The sequence below is a fragment of the Rhinoraja longicauda genome, chromosome 1 (genome assembly GCF_053455715.1).
Source record: "Rhinoraja longicauda isolate Sanriku21f chromosome 1, sRhiLon1.1, whole genome shotgun sequence".
In the NCBI taxonomy this organism is placed as follows: Eukaryota; Metazoa; Chordata; class Chondrichthyes; order Rajiformes; family Arhynchobatidae; genus Rhinoraja; species Rhinoraja longicauda.
In genome coordinates this window covers 132791579-132804612 of record NC_135953.1, presented here as the reverse complement: position 1 = coordinate 132804612, position 13034 = coordinate 132791579, and the positions used below count along the sequence as shown (strand labels likewise).

At 38.1% G+C, this 13034-nt stretch overlaps 1 protein-coding gene across 2 annotated transcripts in view; it reads right to left on the bottom strand.

Moving 5' to 3' along the window:
- The window catches only part of hhip (hedgehog interacting protein), a 121801-nt gene that overhangs the window by 108442 nt on the left and 325 nt on the right, over positions 1 to 13034 (bottom strand). For both annotated transcript variants that reach the window (XM_078412705.1, XM_078412712.1), the window contains exon 2: positions 2409 to 2604. In XM_078412705.1, the coding sequence (XP_078268831.1) occupies positions 2409 to 2604 (196 nt within the window). The remainder of the gene's footprint in view (positions 1 to 2408; positions 2605 to 13034) is intronic.

Here is a 13034-nt window from a genome sequence, read left to right as displayed (position 1 = left end):
CATAAAAACCCTCATCTTGCAAACCACATGCAGCACATTAGAGCACCAGTGGGACGACTGTTTCTTTAAAAACTGTACATTTTTAAGTTCACAGCAAACACTCATACTTCAGTGTATTGAAAGTCAAAAAAGGTACATGTTCTCCTTCAGTGTTTTCAGCAACGAAATATAAAACAGTATTCCATACTTTGTTTCTACTCTTTGTCTAGGAGCAGCAAGGGGATTTTTATATCTGTCTATCAGTAAACATTTGTGGAATAAACAATGTCATTGTTTGTCACTGTAGGGAATAATAATAAATGTATCACAAAATGAGAACTGGTTTATATTGATTCTAAGATTTTACTTTACAAACCCTACCTTTAATTATTTTATCTGTTTAGATTGTGATGCACTCTTTCTTATCTTTGAAATAACAACAGTGTTTTGAACACAGTTTCCAGATCCAAAAAGTGCACTGGCTTACCCACCAAATGCTTCTCCCTGTTACCCCCCTCCCCTCCCCTAGCCTATCTGTGTCTGGGAATGTATCATATGAAAAATTGCCATTGACAACTCTTTGTGTCAGGAACAACAGAAATCTATACTAATCTTCCCTGTGGAAAATACATCACTGAACTGATACAGTAAACTTCCAGGCCACCCACTGTTATAGAATTATGACTACCATATAAATACAAGCTTCAGAATATGTTAACCATACGATGAAACTATTTTGATATGCAAATTACAATTAACTGCAATTATTTTCATTTTGGATCAAAATAATGAAGAAACAAAATCTAAAAGTCAAATAAGACATTTTTCCACAAAAAATCTTCAGTAATTTTTGCATTCTTTTAATGCACCATTGTCTGCAAGTTGACATGAAGTCAAATAACATATGACATTAAAGATCAATATAGTCACAAACATTTGTAATCTGTAAATAATTATTTTCTAACTTGAAAGAGAAAAAGACTGCCATTTTGGAATCATTTTCTTTGACTTCATTAGCTTCAGTTGCATTTTTCTAATTAGATATTTTAAATAAATATAGTTAGGCTGCTTATCAATGATCGCCCTGTCAACAAAATTTGTCCACTAACTTTAGTATCAAAACAAAAGCTTTCAATTAGCACCGACCTCTGCAATGGCAAGTGGTGCCATAGGCTGATTATAAGCATCTGTCTAACGTTGGAAAATCATCTTGCTTGCCTGAAAAACAGGCTGCTAGTTCGCTTCTGCACACCCCTGAGCCCCATCCATGTCCCAGTGCTAAAGTTATGCTTTCATCTGGTTATCTTCCAAGACAACCTGGGTGGTCACCCAAACCACTTGACATCTTGATGCACTTCAGCAGTTTTACACATACACAAACTTCGTAGAAAAATAAATTTGTCATTCGTCACCACATATGTTGATCTGGGGAGAAAGGTTCCTGTGGCACCAGCTCCTGTGCTGCTTAAAGACACTCCAATTAACTCCTTTGCTCAGCATAAATGCAATTTTTAAAAAGTTAAGTAGCAGTTTGTAAAAAAAAAGAATGATGGCGAGGTCACCAAGGTCAGGGATTAGTTAATTTTTTTGCATAGGAAAAGCGTACAAAAAACCCCTGCTGCTTTATTGTTTGTGAATAATATCCTCCAAAATCTAATCTGTTATGACTGCTTAGTACATAGACTTGGAAAATGTAACCAATCCACCCAACTCTACCCCCCCCCCACCCCACCCCCCAACCCACACCCCCTTCACTCCAATCCTCAGCTTTTCAATCTACAGGGAATGTGATAAAGAGTAAGAACCAGCTGCATGGAGGGAATCTTGGAAAAAAATGGTAGGTTGTAGATAAAATAATATTTTCATTTTTGCAGGAAACATTGGAAAACGTGTGAAACCACACGAAAGAAAATGAAGTACTCTCCTTAAGAAGGTTTCCTTTAAAGAAAACTTGCACTGAATTTAAATACAAATATTATTAAAAATACGTGCCTTGCTGCAAAATAACTAATTTCTGTCACAGATATTCAATGCAAAATGAAGCATATCAAGCATTAGCTATTGTATACTTATTAGAATAGAATGAAAAGGAATTACTTCAGCTATTACAGCAATAGAGCACTGTATTATAAACGCTGCGTTTAATTGTTAAAAGAGACACGGTGGGGTGGCAGCAGCCTTTTCTGAATGTTACTGCATCTCCAAACAAGGTGGCAGCAGCATCTGCCAGCAGTTCTGAAGTAATGACTTTTCAGTCAGCTTTCGTTTTGTTTAATGGTGCCCATGACCACCTCCTTTCATTGCAATAAGCATACCAGAGGACCATGAGTCTGCAGCAAATACCCCCCACCTTGATTCATCAAATATTGAAATAGATGAAAATGTGTATGATTTGGGAGCTCATTCATATGCCCCGTTGTCTTTATTACCTGTGATTTGGCTTCTGCACGCAAAGTAGAGCTGTTTGCAATAATCTCTGCACAACGTGGGAAAAGCCAGCTCATTGTCTGCTGATCCTTGCCGGTCAGGTAAGTGAAATAAATACTGTGCATGTGGCGAACATTGGGCGCACTTGATTTCCTCCAGCAGCTTTGCACATTCTGTGTTGTTTGTAACAGAAAATATCTGAAAATCAAACAGCAGAAAGAAGTAAGCAAAAGCAAACTGAATTGAGAAGATAACATTCAGATGTATGGAGAACATCTGCTGTATGTACGAGCTTTACTGTACCTACTTGCCTTTAGGAATAGAGATGCATTGATTTACTTGATTTTCCTCTTATTTAAAATCTAGTGCATCATCAATAGTGAATACATGTATTCAAAGTTCTAAAATTGATGTATCGTTTCTCACTTTTCTATACATTGAAACGAGAAATGAATAGAAGTTTTAAAAGAGAAACTAGAGTGTGCAAAGATAGAAAACTCCAAATTTTGTGGCATATTAGGGAACTTTTAGTCAGGCCACAACAATATGTATGCTTTGCATTATGTTACGTTCCTACCCAAAACCCCCACTGTAGGAATTCTCAGTGGGAGATCTGCCGATGTCCTCTTAGACTCCAATGTTCCAAAGTAAAATTATAAAATTTAATAGAAATAGTAATGCCCATAAACTGCATCATTCAGTTCCAAGCAATTACAAATTTACTCATGTAACATTAAATGAAGTGGAAAGAAATTATTAATGTTGAACTGTTGGGAGGTTATGTGTTTTTGTTTACAAAATACTGAAATTGCTAAAACTACTTTCAATGTTTACTTAATAACATTTCCCTGGGTGGCTTGGGATTCTAACTTTCCATCTCTGGAAAAAATTATAATATCTACTCCTTTATTCTAATCTCTATATTACTAATTTATTGTGAGCATAATTGAATTAAATGAGCACTAAATCTGCTAACTTATTTAACACATGTACCATACATTATATGTTCAGCTTTTAATGAAAAGTGATTTCAGTCTTGCATACATATATTTTTGTAACAAACTTTTTGTATATACCTTTCACAAAAGAACGAACATTGTCCAAACCTGGCTTATTTCAAGTTTCTCTGGAACAAAGTTCCAGCATTTCAATTATCAATGCAATTAAAATACAGCCAAATGTCCTGGACGTTATCCTTAATTAAATTGTTTCCAAAATAAAGTAATGGTTCTCCAAAATAACTAGTCCTTTCACCTCCTAAATACCTTAAGCTGAATTTATGAATTAGAGATGCCTTCCCTTCATGCTGAAGGGCAAAATTATTTGTATGCCTTAGAATAAAAGACAAATATTCAAATTCTGCTCACCAGCTGTCATGCTCTTTCTCCTCTGTTGGCCATCACGGACACCAATTTCACTATTAAGGTATTTTTATGGACACAAACACACTGCAAGAGATTCTAATCATTGCAATCACTTTTTACTATTTCTGGAATGTGTTTTGGTCACATATAAAATAGATTGGACAGCGGTATAATATAAATTATCTGAAATTAGACCCGGTATTTTCTCTATATATTTATTTTGTGCTGTTTTTACACAGTGAGACCTTCACATTTTGCACTGTGTGAGGTCTGCAGGGTATATACCCATGAAGAGATAGATAGAGCCATCATTATAACACACCCTCGATGTTCTCTCCCACTAGAAACAATGGGAGCACACACAGAGCGATACAAGCATGGAGTGATTGGCCCTTTGCATCTGATGTATGCGTAGTTAAGCTAACTCTGCAAGAAATTACAGAAAGAGCATGAATTAGGACAAAGGATGTCTCAAATTTTCTGTAGAATTGCATAAAGCCAAGTTTAATATTTTCATCCTCATTGTCTGAAGAATTTAAAATCAGAACCTGGAAAATCACGTCGATCATTGCAACTTATATCCTACAAATACATAATTAGTGCTATTTACCTGCTCTTGCAGCCCCAGAACTATCTCAATTTTGAAACTGCTAATGATATACAGGCCATCCACAACTTACAGACATCTCTACATAAGAGCGAGCTCCCATAATATTATTAACTTCAAAACAGCAGAACTAGTTTCCTCTCTCTCCACTTTTTGTAATTGCACTTTCTGTCAGTCAATGTGGTTTTGGTGCAATTCATTACACTATGGCTACCTCATTGAGTGATTTTTGTGCTTTTCTCCAACCTAAGGACAAAATTGACTTATGGACTTTAGTAAAAGTGTAACGACAGTCTGTGGTTAGGGCATCTTGATTACAATAAGCAAGAGATATTGTTTCCGATGAACGGTGTGGCATTATGACAATGAATATTTAAAACATACTTAATTTTGCATCATAACTTGATCTCTTCTGGAGCTGTTCACAGATTTATAGATAAATCTATGGATCCCATTCTCTTTTGGGAAATTATGTGCATAAGTAATTTAGACTGAGATTCAACACTTCAGTTCTGTCTCCAACCCACAATTTCTTCTCAGGCAATTCGCCACCAGGTGAAATCATTAGAACTTGCCCTTATATAAATTGGGCTGGATTTTTTCATGACTCCTATTCAAAAGTGCTTAGAGTATACAAGGTTTTCCTATCAGTTTGTATGGACTGATTGAATACAGCTTCATGCATATTTTGGTCATTTGGAGAGATTTTATTCCCTTTTCCTCTCAAAAACATAAAATGTATTCCCTTTACATTTCAGCAGCCAAAGCACAATCATATAAGGCACGTTTTCTTGGAGTTTAAACATAGTAGGTTTGGTTGAGAATTAGTAAAGTAAGTGTACAAAGTGGGTTCCAATTACCAAGCTCAAAGCTACATGCAAGTGATTGGAAATCAAAGATGCAATTCCTAAAATATTGCTCACAAAACGGCTGAATTTATATGATTTTTAAAAAAAATTGGACGAGGGGATCATTTTCATTGATACAAGTTCTTCCATTTGAAAGCAGTGGTAATATTGCCAGAAACAAGCTATGGCATTGTAGCAATTTACATGCTTTCTGGTACCATCATTTTAGAACTAACTTTCAGGTGAATGCAAATATCTGTTTTTGAGAGTGGGAGCTTTAACACAGAAAGTAAATTAATAGCAATGGAAATCACTTCTTATGTCGTGGTAATAGATCTTCATTGCTGCGTCATCAGAGGACTGATCATTTGAAGTAGAAATTGGTCACGACAGAAAATATCCTCTAAAATAAATGACAAAAATGATCAGAAGGTACAAAAACAATTTTGTGTTTTCCTGGGACACTATCGTTGCAAATGAGCAACTCAGTTAAATTTTCTAGGCATGCATTCAAATGTGAGAACACTGCAGACTAACCACAAAGCAGGTCTGCATTGACAAGGAGTTGTTGGTAAAAATGCAGCCCCAAATACAGGTTTTGTAATGACTGCACAAATTTTTGGAATGTCAAAACCATAGTGCTTCCATGGTACAAAAGATGACCTGCAGAACTCATTCAAATCTATAACTTCCAAAAACACTCACCACATGCTATTCTCTGATAAACCTGTTGCTATCTTTCTAAAGTGGGCAGAATATGCAAAATACAGTTATTGTGTTAGGAGCACAGTAAGGGACAATCCAATGCACTTATTTATTTTATGCCATTTTAGTTTCAAGCAAACAACATACGGCAACTTAGAAATGCTAGCATATCCCAAAAATTAACCTACCTAATAAAAATTCTAGTTAATCTCCGATATTTTAAATATATAGGACTGTACAGTGCAAAGTATTAGCTCTGTTAACCTAATGCTCTTTTTGCACCTAGAATAAAGTTTATAAGGTTGCACAAAGTTTTATCACTGAGGATATTCAATAATCTCTAAAGCTCAATTTGCATATTACGGTCTGTTTTATGGTATAGCTAAACAACGATTGTTTAATTCTTTGTGTTCTCTGCAGTATATTTAAGGTCTACTGCGTCAGCACAGAACAGGTGGGTTGTAATTTGTAAACAAACATGTTACGTAGTTGGTACATGGGTGGTCGAGATAACCAAAGGGATAGAACTGAGATTACATAATGCCAGTGGATGTGATTTGATGTTATCACGTTGGAAACCATGCCTGAGGCCAATTTCTAATGGAAGGCTAATTCAAACCGTTGTTGATGGGAAAAGATCTGATTCCTGGAGACAGCAATATGAATCATGAAAGGTAGGTCTTCATTATGGCAACAGTAAAGCAAATGAGACTGGTTCTGGAAACATTTTTTAGGGTGCGATATGGAATATAAGAGTGTAAACAGAAGTAGGTTTAGGTCATATACCCCCTTTAGCATCTTCTGGTATTCAGTAAGCCATGACTTATCTCATCAGTGCCCCGTAGACGCAAAATGCTGGAGTAACTCAGCGGGTCAGGCAGCATCTCTGGGAGAAGGAATGGGTGACGTTTCGGGTCGAGACCCTTCATCAGACTGATGTCAGGGGAGGGGGCAGGACAAAGATAGGATGTAGTAGGAGACAGGAAGACTAGTGGGAGAACTGGAAAGGGAGAGGAGAAAGAGAGGGATAGAGGAACTATCTGAAGTTAGAGAAGTCAATGTTCATACCGCTGGGATGTAAACTGCCCAAGCGAAATATGAGGTGCTGTTCCTCCAATTTGCGCTGACAATGGAGGAGGCCCAGGACAGAAAGGTCAGGTTGGGAATGGGAGGGGTAGTTGAAGTGCTGAGCCACCGGGAGATCAGGTTGGTTAAGGCGGACTGAGCGGAGGTGTTGAGTGAAACGATCGGCGAGCATGCGCTTGGTCTCACCGATGTAGAGAAGTTGACATCTGGAACAGCGGATACAATAAATCAGTGCCCGTAATCCTTGATTCCCTTTCTTAATCTAAAGAATGATTTATCACTGCAATTAATACATCTTGTTATTGGGCATCAATTGTCTTCTGGTGTAGAAAATACCAAACATTCACAGTAATCTGAAGGAGTAAATTCCTACACGTCTCTTTTGTAAATCGGCAACCCTTTATTAAATTATTCCCACTAAGGGAAACATCCTCCCAGCACTTATCCCATCAATCCCATTCAGAATCATAAATATTTTCATGAGATTTCCTTTCATTCTTCTAAATTCTAGATAGTTTAAGCCAATCTTTCTTCTTAAGACAAACCACTTATCCTGGAATCAATCTATCAAACTCTCTTGGCAACAACTCAAGGCAAGCACAGCAGAGACCAAAATTTTACATTATATTCCAGAGTACTCTCACCAAGTCCTTTTCATCTGCAGCAGGACTTCCCAACTTTTGTATTCTTTCCTTCTCATATTGAAGGCCAACATTCCATTTGACTTTCTAATTATTTTTCGTTACTGTGTGTGAATGTTCTGTGCTTCTTCCGCGAGGATTCTCTGATCTCGCTGGATACCACATCAAATAACTTCACACTATTTACATAATATTCTATTATACGGAACAAGTGAAAGGTTTGATTTTCCACACATTATAAGCCACCTGCCACACTTTAACTCGCGCTTTTAAGTTTGTCTAGTTACTGCTGTAGGCTCTTTGTGCCCTCCTAACAATTTACTTTCTTGGTGATCACTGTATTATTAGCAAACTTGGTCTCTTTATTTAAAATAGACCATAAAGAGCTAAGGCCACTGCACTGAATCCTGAGGCGCCTTGCGAGTTATAGCCCGCCCATCTGAAAATGACCCATTAAACTTCCCTCTGTTTTCTGTCAAACAGTCCCTTCTCTATCCACCTAATATATTTAATCCCAACATCAGTAACATTTATTAATGTCGTTGTTCCATAATAGCCACATTAATAAAGGGTTCAAACATTTTCCGGGAAAAAATCTCTCAAGTCCTCTCCACGATCTGCCATGAAATTAAGATTATGATGGGAGATTCTCCATTTGCCTGAATAACTGGGTTCCAACAGCTTTCAAAAAACCTAACAACATCCAGCACTAACAGCACACTGAAATGCTCATTCCCATCATCACCTTAAATGCTAACATTATCCATCTCTGGGTCATTGTAGATGCTGTGTGTAACATCTGAAAATTCAACGAGGTTACAGAGATGGTATCTGTCAAACCCATGGATTCAATCACCAAGTGGTGAATTCGGAAAACACCATCATCTGCACATTTGTCTCTCAGTCACATACAAGGCTGACTCAGAAATGCTTCTTCCACATTGTAGCTCCGACACATTGGAACGCAATCCAAAAGCAACATGGAGAACCTTTCTCACACTATTTCAATGCTTTGAAAAGGCAGCTCACGGACTTATATCTAACTATTGCTAAAAGATATATAATTGTCTCATGTACAATACAGTGAAAAATACAGTTTTGTGTCCATCCAGGTACATCATCCCATGCATGATTACAATCAAACTACGCACAAGTAAAAGTGGTGCAAAAGAAGAATAAGGAAACAGAATACAGTATTACAGCTACAGGGAAAATACGGTTTCTAAAAAAAGATCAAGGGCCGCAGTGAGGTAGAATGGGAGATTGGGAATATATCCTTAGTTCATGAAAGCTCCATTCAAGAGTCCAATAACACCAGGGAAAAAGCTGTTCTTGAATCTGATGGTACCTGCTTCCAAGCTTTTGTATCTTCTGCCTGACACGAGAGGGGGGAAGAGCAAATGACCGGGGATGTGAGTGGTCCTTGATTACGTTGGCTGTTTTCTCGATAGTGTAGACAGATAGTGTCAATGGGGGAAGGCTGGTTTGTGTGATGTTCTGGTCTGCATCCGCAACTCTCTGTAACCAGGAATGGGCATTACATGTTGGTTCATCCTCACACTATGAATGAATTTTTAAAATCTGTTATGCGGTACCAATCTGAGGGATTTGTCTGAAACCCAAATGCAAAAAGCACCCAAAGGCTCCCCCTTTATCTATCCCACTGGCATTATCCTTAAAAATATTGCGTTGCTTTGTCAAACATGATTTTCTTCTCATACCTAATCATATAATGATTCTCTAGGTGCCCAACAACAACTTCCTTAATAAAGGAGTTCAACATTTTCTTGATGACTGATATGGACTAACAGACCAATGGGGCCCTCCTTGGTCTTTACTTCCATTCAGACACTAATGATCTGAAAGCAATTCAAAGAAGGTTTACTCGTCTAATACCTGGACTGGACGATTTATCTTATCAGGAAAGAGTGCACAGGCAAGGCTTGACTGCCAAAGTTTAGAATAGAGAAGACTTCATTGTAACATATTAGGCCTTGAGGGGTCTTGACAGGGTGGACGTGAAGGGGATGTTTCTCATTGTGGGAAAATCCAGAGGCCAGGATCATTGTTTAATAATAAAGAAGCATTTTTTTGCAGTCAGAATGTTGTGATCCTTTGAAACGCTTTTCCTCACAATGCAGTGGAAGTAGAGTTTTTTTAATAAGTATTTAAGGAGAGTTAAATAGATTCTTTATAAATAGAGAAGTGAAAGGTGAGTGGCAGTAGGAGGGAATACAAAAGTTGAGGGTGTAATCAGATCAGCCATTCTATATTAAATGATGAAACAAGCTTGAAGAGCTGAGTGTCCTTATGCTCCTAATTCGTATGTTAGCGTTCAACATCGAACTTAAAACAGTACAGTACGGAAACAAGCCCTTTCGCGGACAATGTCTGTACCGAACATGATGCCAAGCCAAACTAAACTCATCTGGCTTCATCTGACCTACATCCCTCCATTCCTTGCAGATCCATGCAAATAACTCCAAGCCACTTAAACGTCATTGTCGTATCTGCCTCCACCACCAAACCTGCCAGCTTATTCCCGTCACTCACCACTCTCTGTGTAAAACATTTGGCCCGCACATCTCTTTTAAACATTGCTCTCTCACCTTCAAGTTATGCCCTCGGTCTTTGGCATTTCTATCCTGGGAAATAGGTTCAGCCTGTCTACTCGATCTATGCCTCTCATAATTTTAGATACTTCTATCAGTTCTCTCCTGCACCTCTGGCATTCCCGAGAAAACAACCCAAGTTTGTTTAACCTCTCCTTGTAGCTAATACCCTCTAACCAGGCAGCACTGGATGGTGATTTTCCATTTGTTGAAGGGAAACTGAAGGATTTCAAAGGTTTGACCATCTGTTGCAGGAATTAATGACAGGAGGGGGCTCTCTTGCAGAAATCTGGTTAGAATATAAGCATCAGAGATGCGGACTGGTTTCTACTTGGGTATCCCATGTTTGCAATAAGTGCCTAGTAAATTGTACATGAAATCGGCAACATGGCAGGACAATTTTCAAATATGTGGTCATTTTGTATATTTTTCCCAAGAATATCTTCGACACAAAACATTGACATTCCAGACAAGGTGTCTTAAGTTTTTCATGCAAGCAAATCCCGTATCTCAGCTCAGAATTGCTAGTGCTAGAATTCACCATTAGATGGAGCACCACGTTGAACTACAGCAACTGTGGAAGAAAAGTGAAATGTTCTGGCACTCTTCCGTACATCCCCACTACTGCCACCTCCTCTGCCTTACCACTCACTCCACCCACCAGGAACATCATCATTCAAGTATGGGAACTGCTCAACTGTTTCAATGTGGTCAAGGAAACCTTGCAACCACAAGAAGGGTCTCGACCCGAAACGTCACCCATTCCTTCTATCCAGAGATGCCACCTGCCCCGCTGAGTTACTCCAGTATTTTGTGTCTATCCACAAGACTATCCTACCCATCAGATGGCTCACCATAGAATGATAATTGTACTGTAAGAATAAATGTACTCGCCAATTTATTAATGTTATTGTCTTGTATTTATTTTATCTAAATTACCATGTTTTCAGATTACAAATATGGGCACATTTCTTCTGGAGTATCCACAACACTTCATAGGAGGACTGTATAAAACAAAAATTTTGCAAAGCACAATCTATGAAACGTTTTGGTCACTTTGTCTACATCCTCATCACACTGAAAGCAGCAGATCTCAATCTTGAAAAAAAAGTGACTATTATTAATCCGTCTGATCCTTCAAAACATCCTCTCTGTTCAGTATCGAAGGTATTTATTCACAAAATGATGGAGTAACTCAGCAGGTTAGGCAGCATCTCAGAAGATAAGGAATAGGTGACGTTTCGGGTTGAGACCCTTCTTCGGACTCTGTTCTCTGTTCAGTAGATCACTCTAGACTCTTTATCCTGTTGCTAAATAAGTGATCACAAAGCTCAAATCCCCCCAAATTCCCATTTGCTCCTACTTGTTATTCTGTATTTCAAACCATTGAGCTTCATTATTCTTAGATCGTTCAAGTATTGTCATAACATGCTTAGGAATGATTACTGTTGCTATTGATTAGTGTAAAACATGTGCAGCCTTTCACCGCAAAATTGCTCCAATTAGCCAACTTGATAATTTGATGTCTTAAAAGTGCAGATGGATTTGTTGCTTCCTCACTTCAGCTTAATTAATGTTATTCCTGAACTTCAAGACCAAACAGTTTAGAGTACAGTGGACACATTTGATAACATTCATTTGGACAAATATTCACTTGGCTCTGAAATCATTCAAAGTTGCTGATCAGGAAGGATAGATTCTCCAGCAAGCTCTTCCTTAAATAGCCATGTGTTCAGGCAAGCTGACAAGCCATCCAAGACACTTGAAAGATATTGAGATTAAAAATTTCAAAGAAGTATCTCAAAAAAGACACCATTATATATGATACGATCATTTGGTTGGTTACAAGAAATTCTAAAATAGTTGTTTTATGCACAAATCTGGCAAAAATAAGCTAATACTAACAACTCAATTACACTGACAGACTGTTAACATTATATCACTTCTACGCAAAAACCTAAGACATTTTATCCTCACTTGAATATTGCCACATTTGGTAGAAAGAAGGAAAATTACAGCTGAAAATTTGCAGCGAGGCGTTCCTACTGATCTGGGAACAGAAAGAGTAGGACAAATGCTCTCTCAAAAGAGACGAACATTTGGACAGAGCTCGGACTGAGGGAGAATGATGTTCTCCAGTTTCACCCATCAGTGAACCAACTAACAAACACAATGGTGTTGTTGTTATTCTTTTGCCATAAGCAACAGGACTCTGTGTGTGGGCAGCAGTTTAGTGGGGAGGACGATAAGTCGACCCCTTTTTGTCCTATTGTTTTTTTTTTCTATTTGCATGACTTGAGCAAATTAAATGATGCAATATGGCTTTTTGTTACAAAACAAAGTGGAAGATACCACCCAGACGCATATGTTGATTCGTAGAAGCTGTTTACATGAGAATGGAGTGAAATCCACCGTGAACCTAGCATAAAAATCCGATTCAGTCGGGGGTATTTCTTATTATGCTGCGGCCAACAACGTTGAAACACGAGTTTTTTTTCGTAGCGTCCCTCGTCATCCTTGACAACTGCAGCTCTGCATATGTGAAGATTTTTTAAAAAACACCTGAATGTTTGCTAAACTTCCATTTTCTAACTTTTGTCAGTCAACAAACACCAAGACGATTGGACTCTCCCCCCCCCCCCCCCCCAGCCCGAGGAAAGTGAACAGAAACGTGTTACCCCTCCTGCTAACAATAGTACATGCAGTACATACTCTGACTGAGCCTGGTCTCTGATAACTATAACTGCTGCTCAACCTGTTGAACC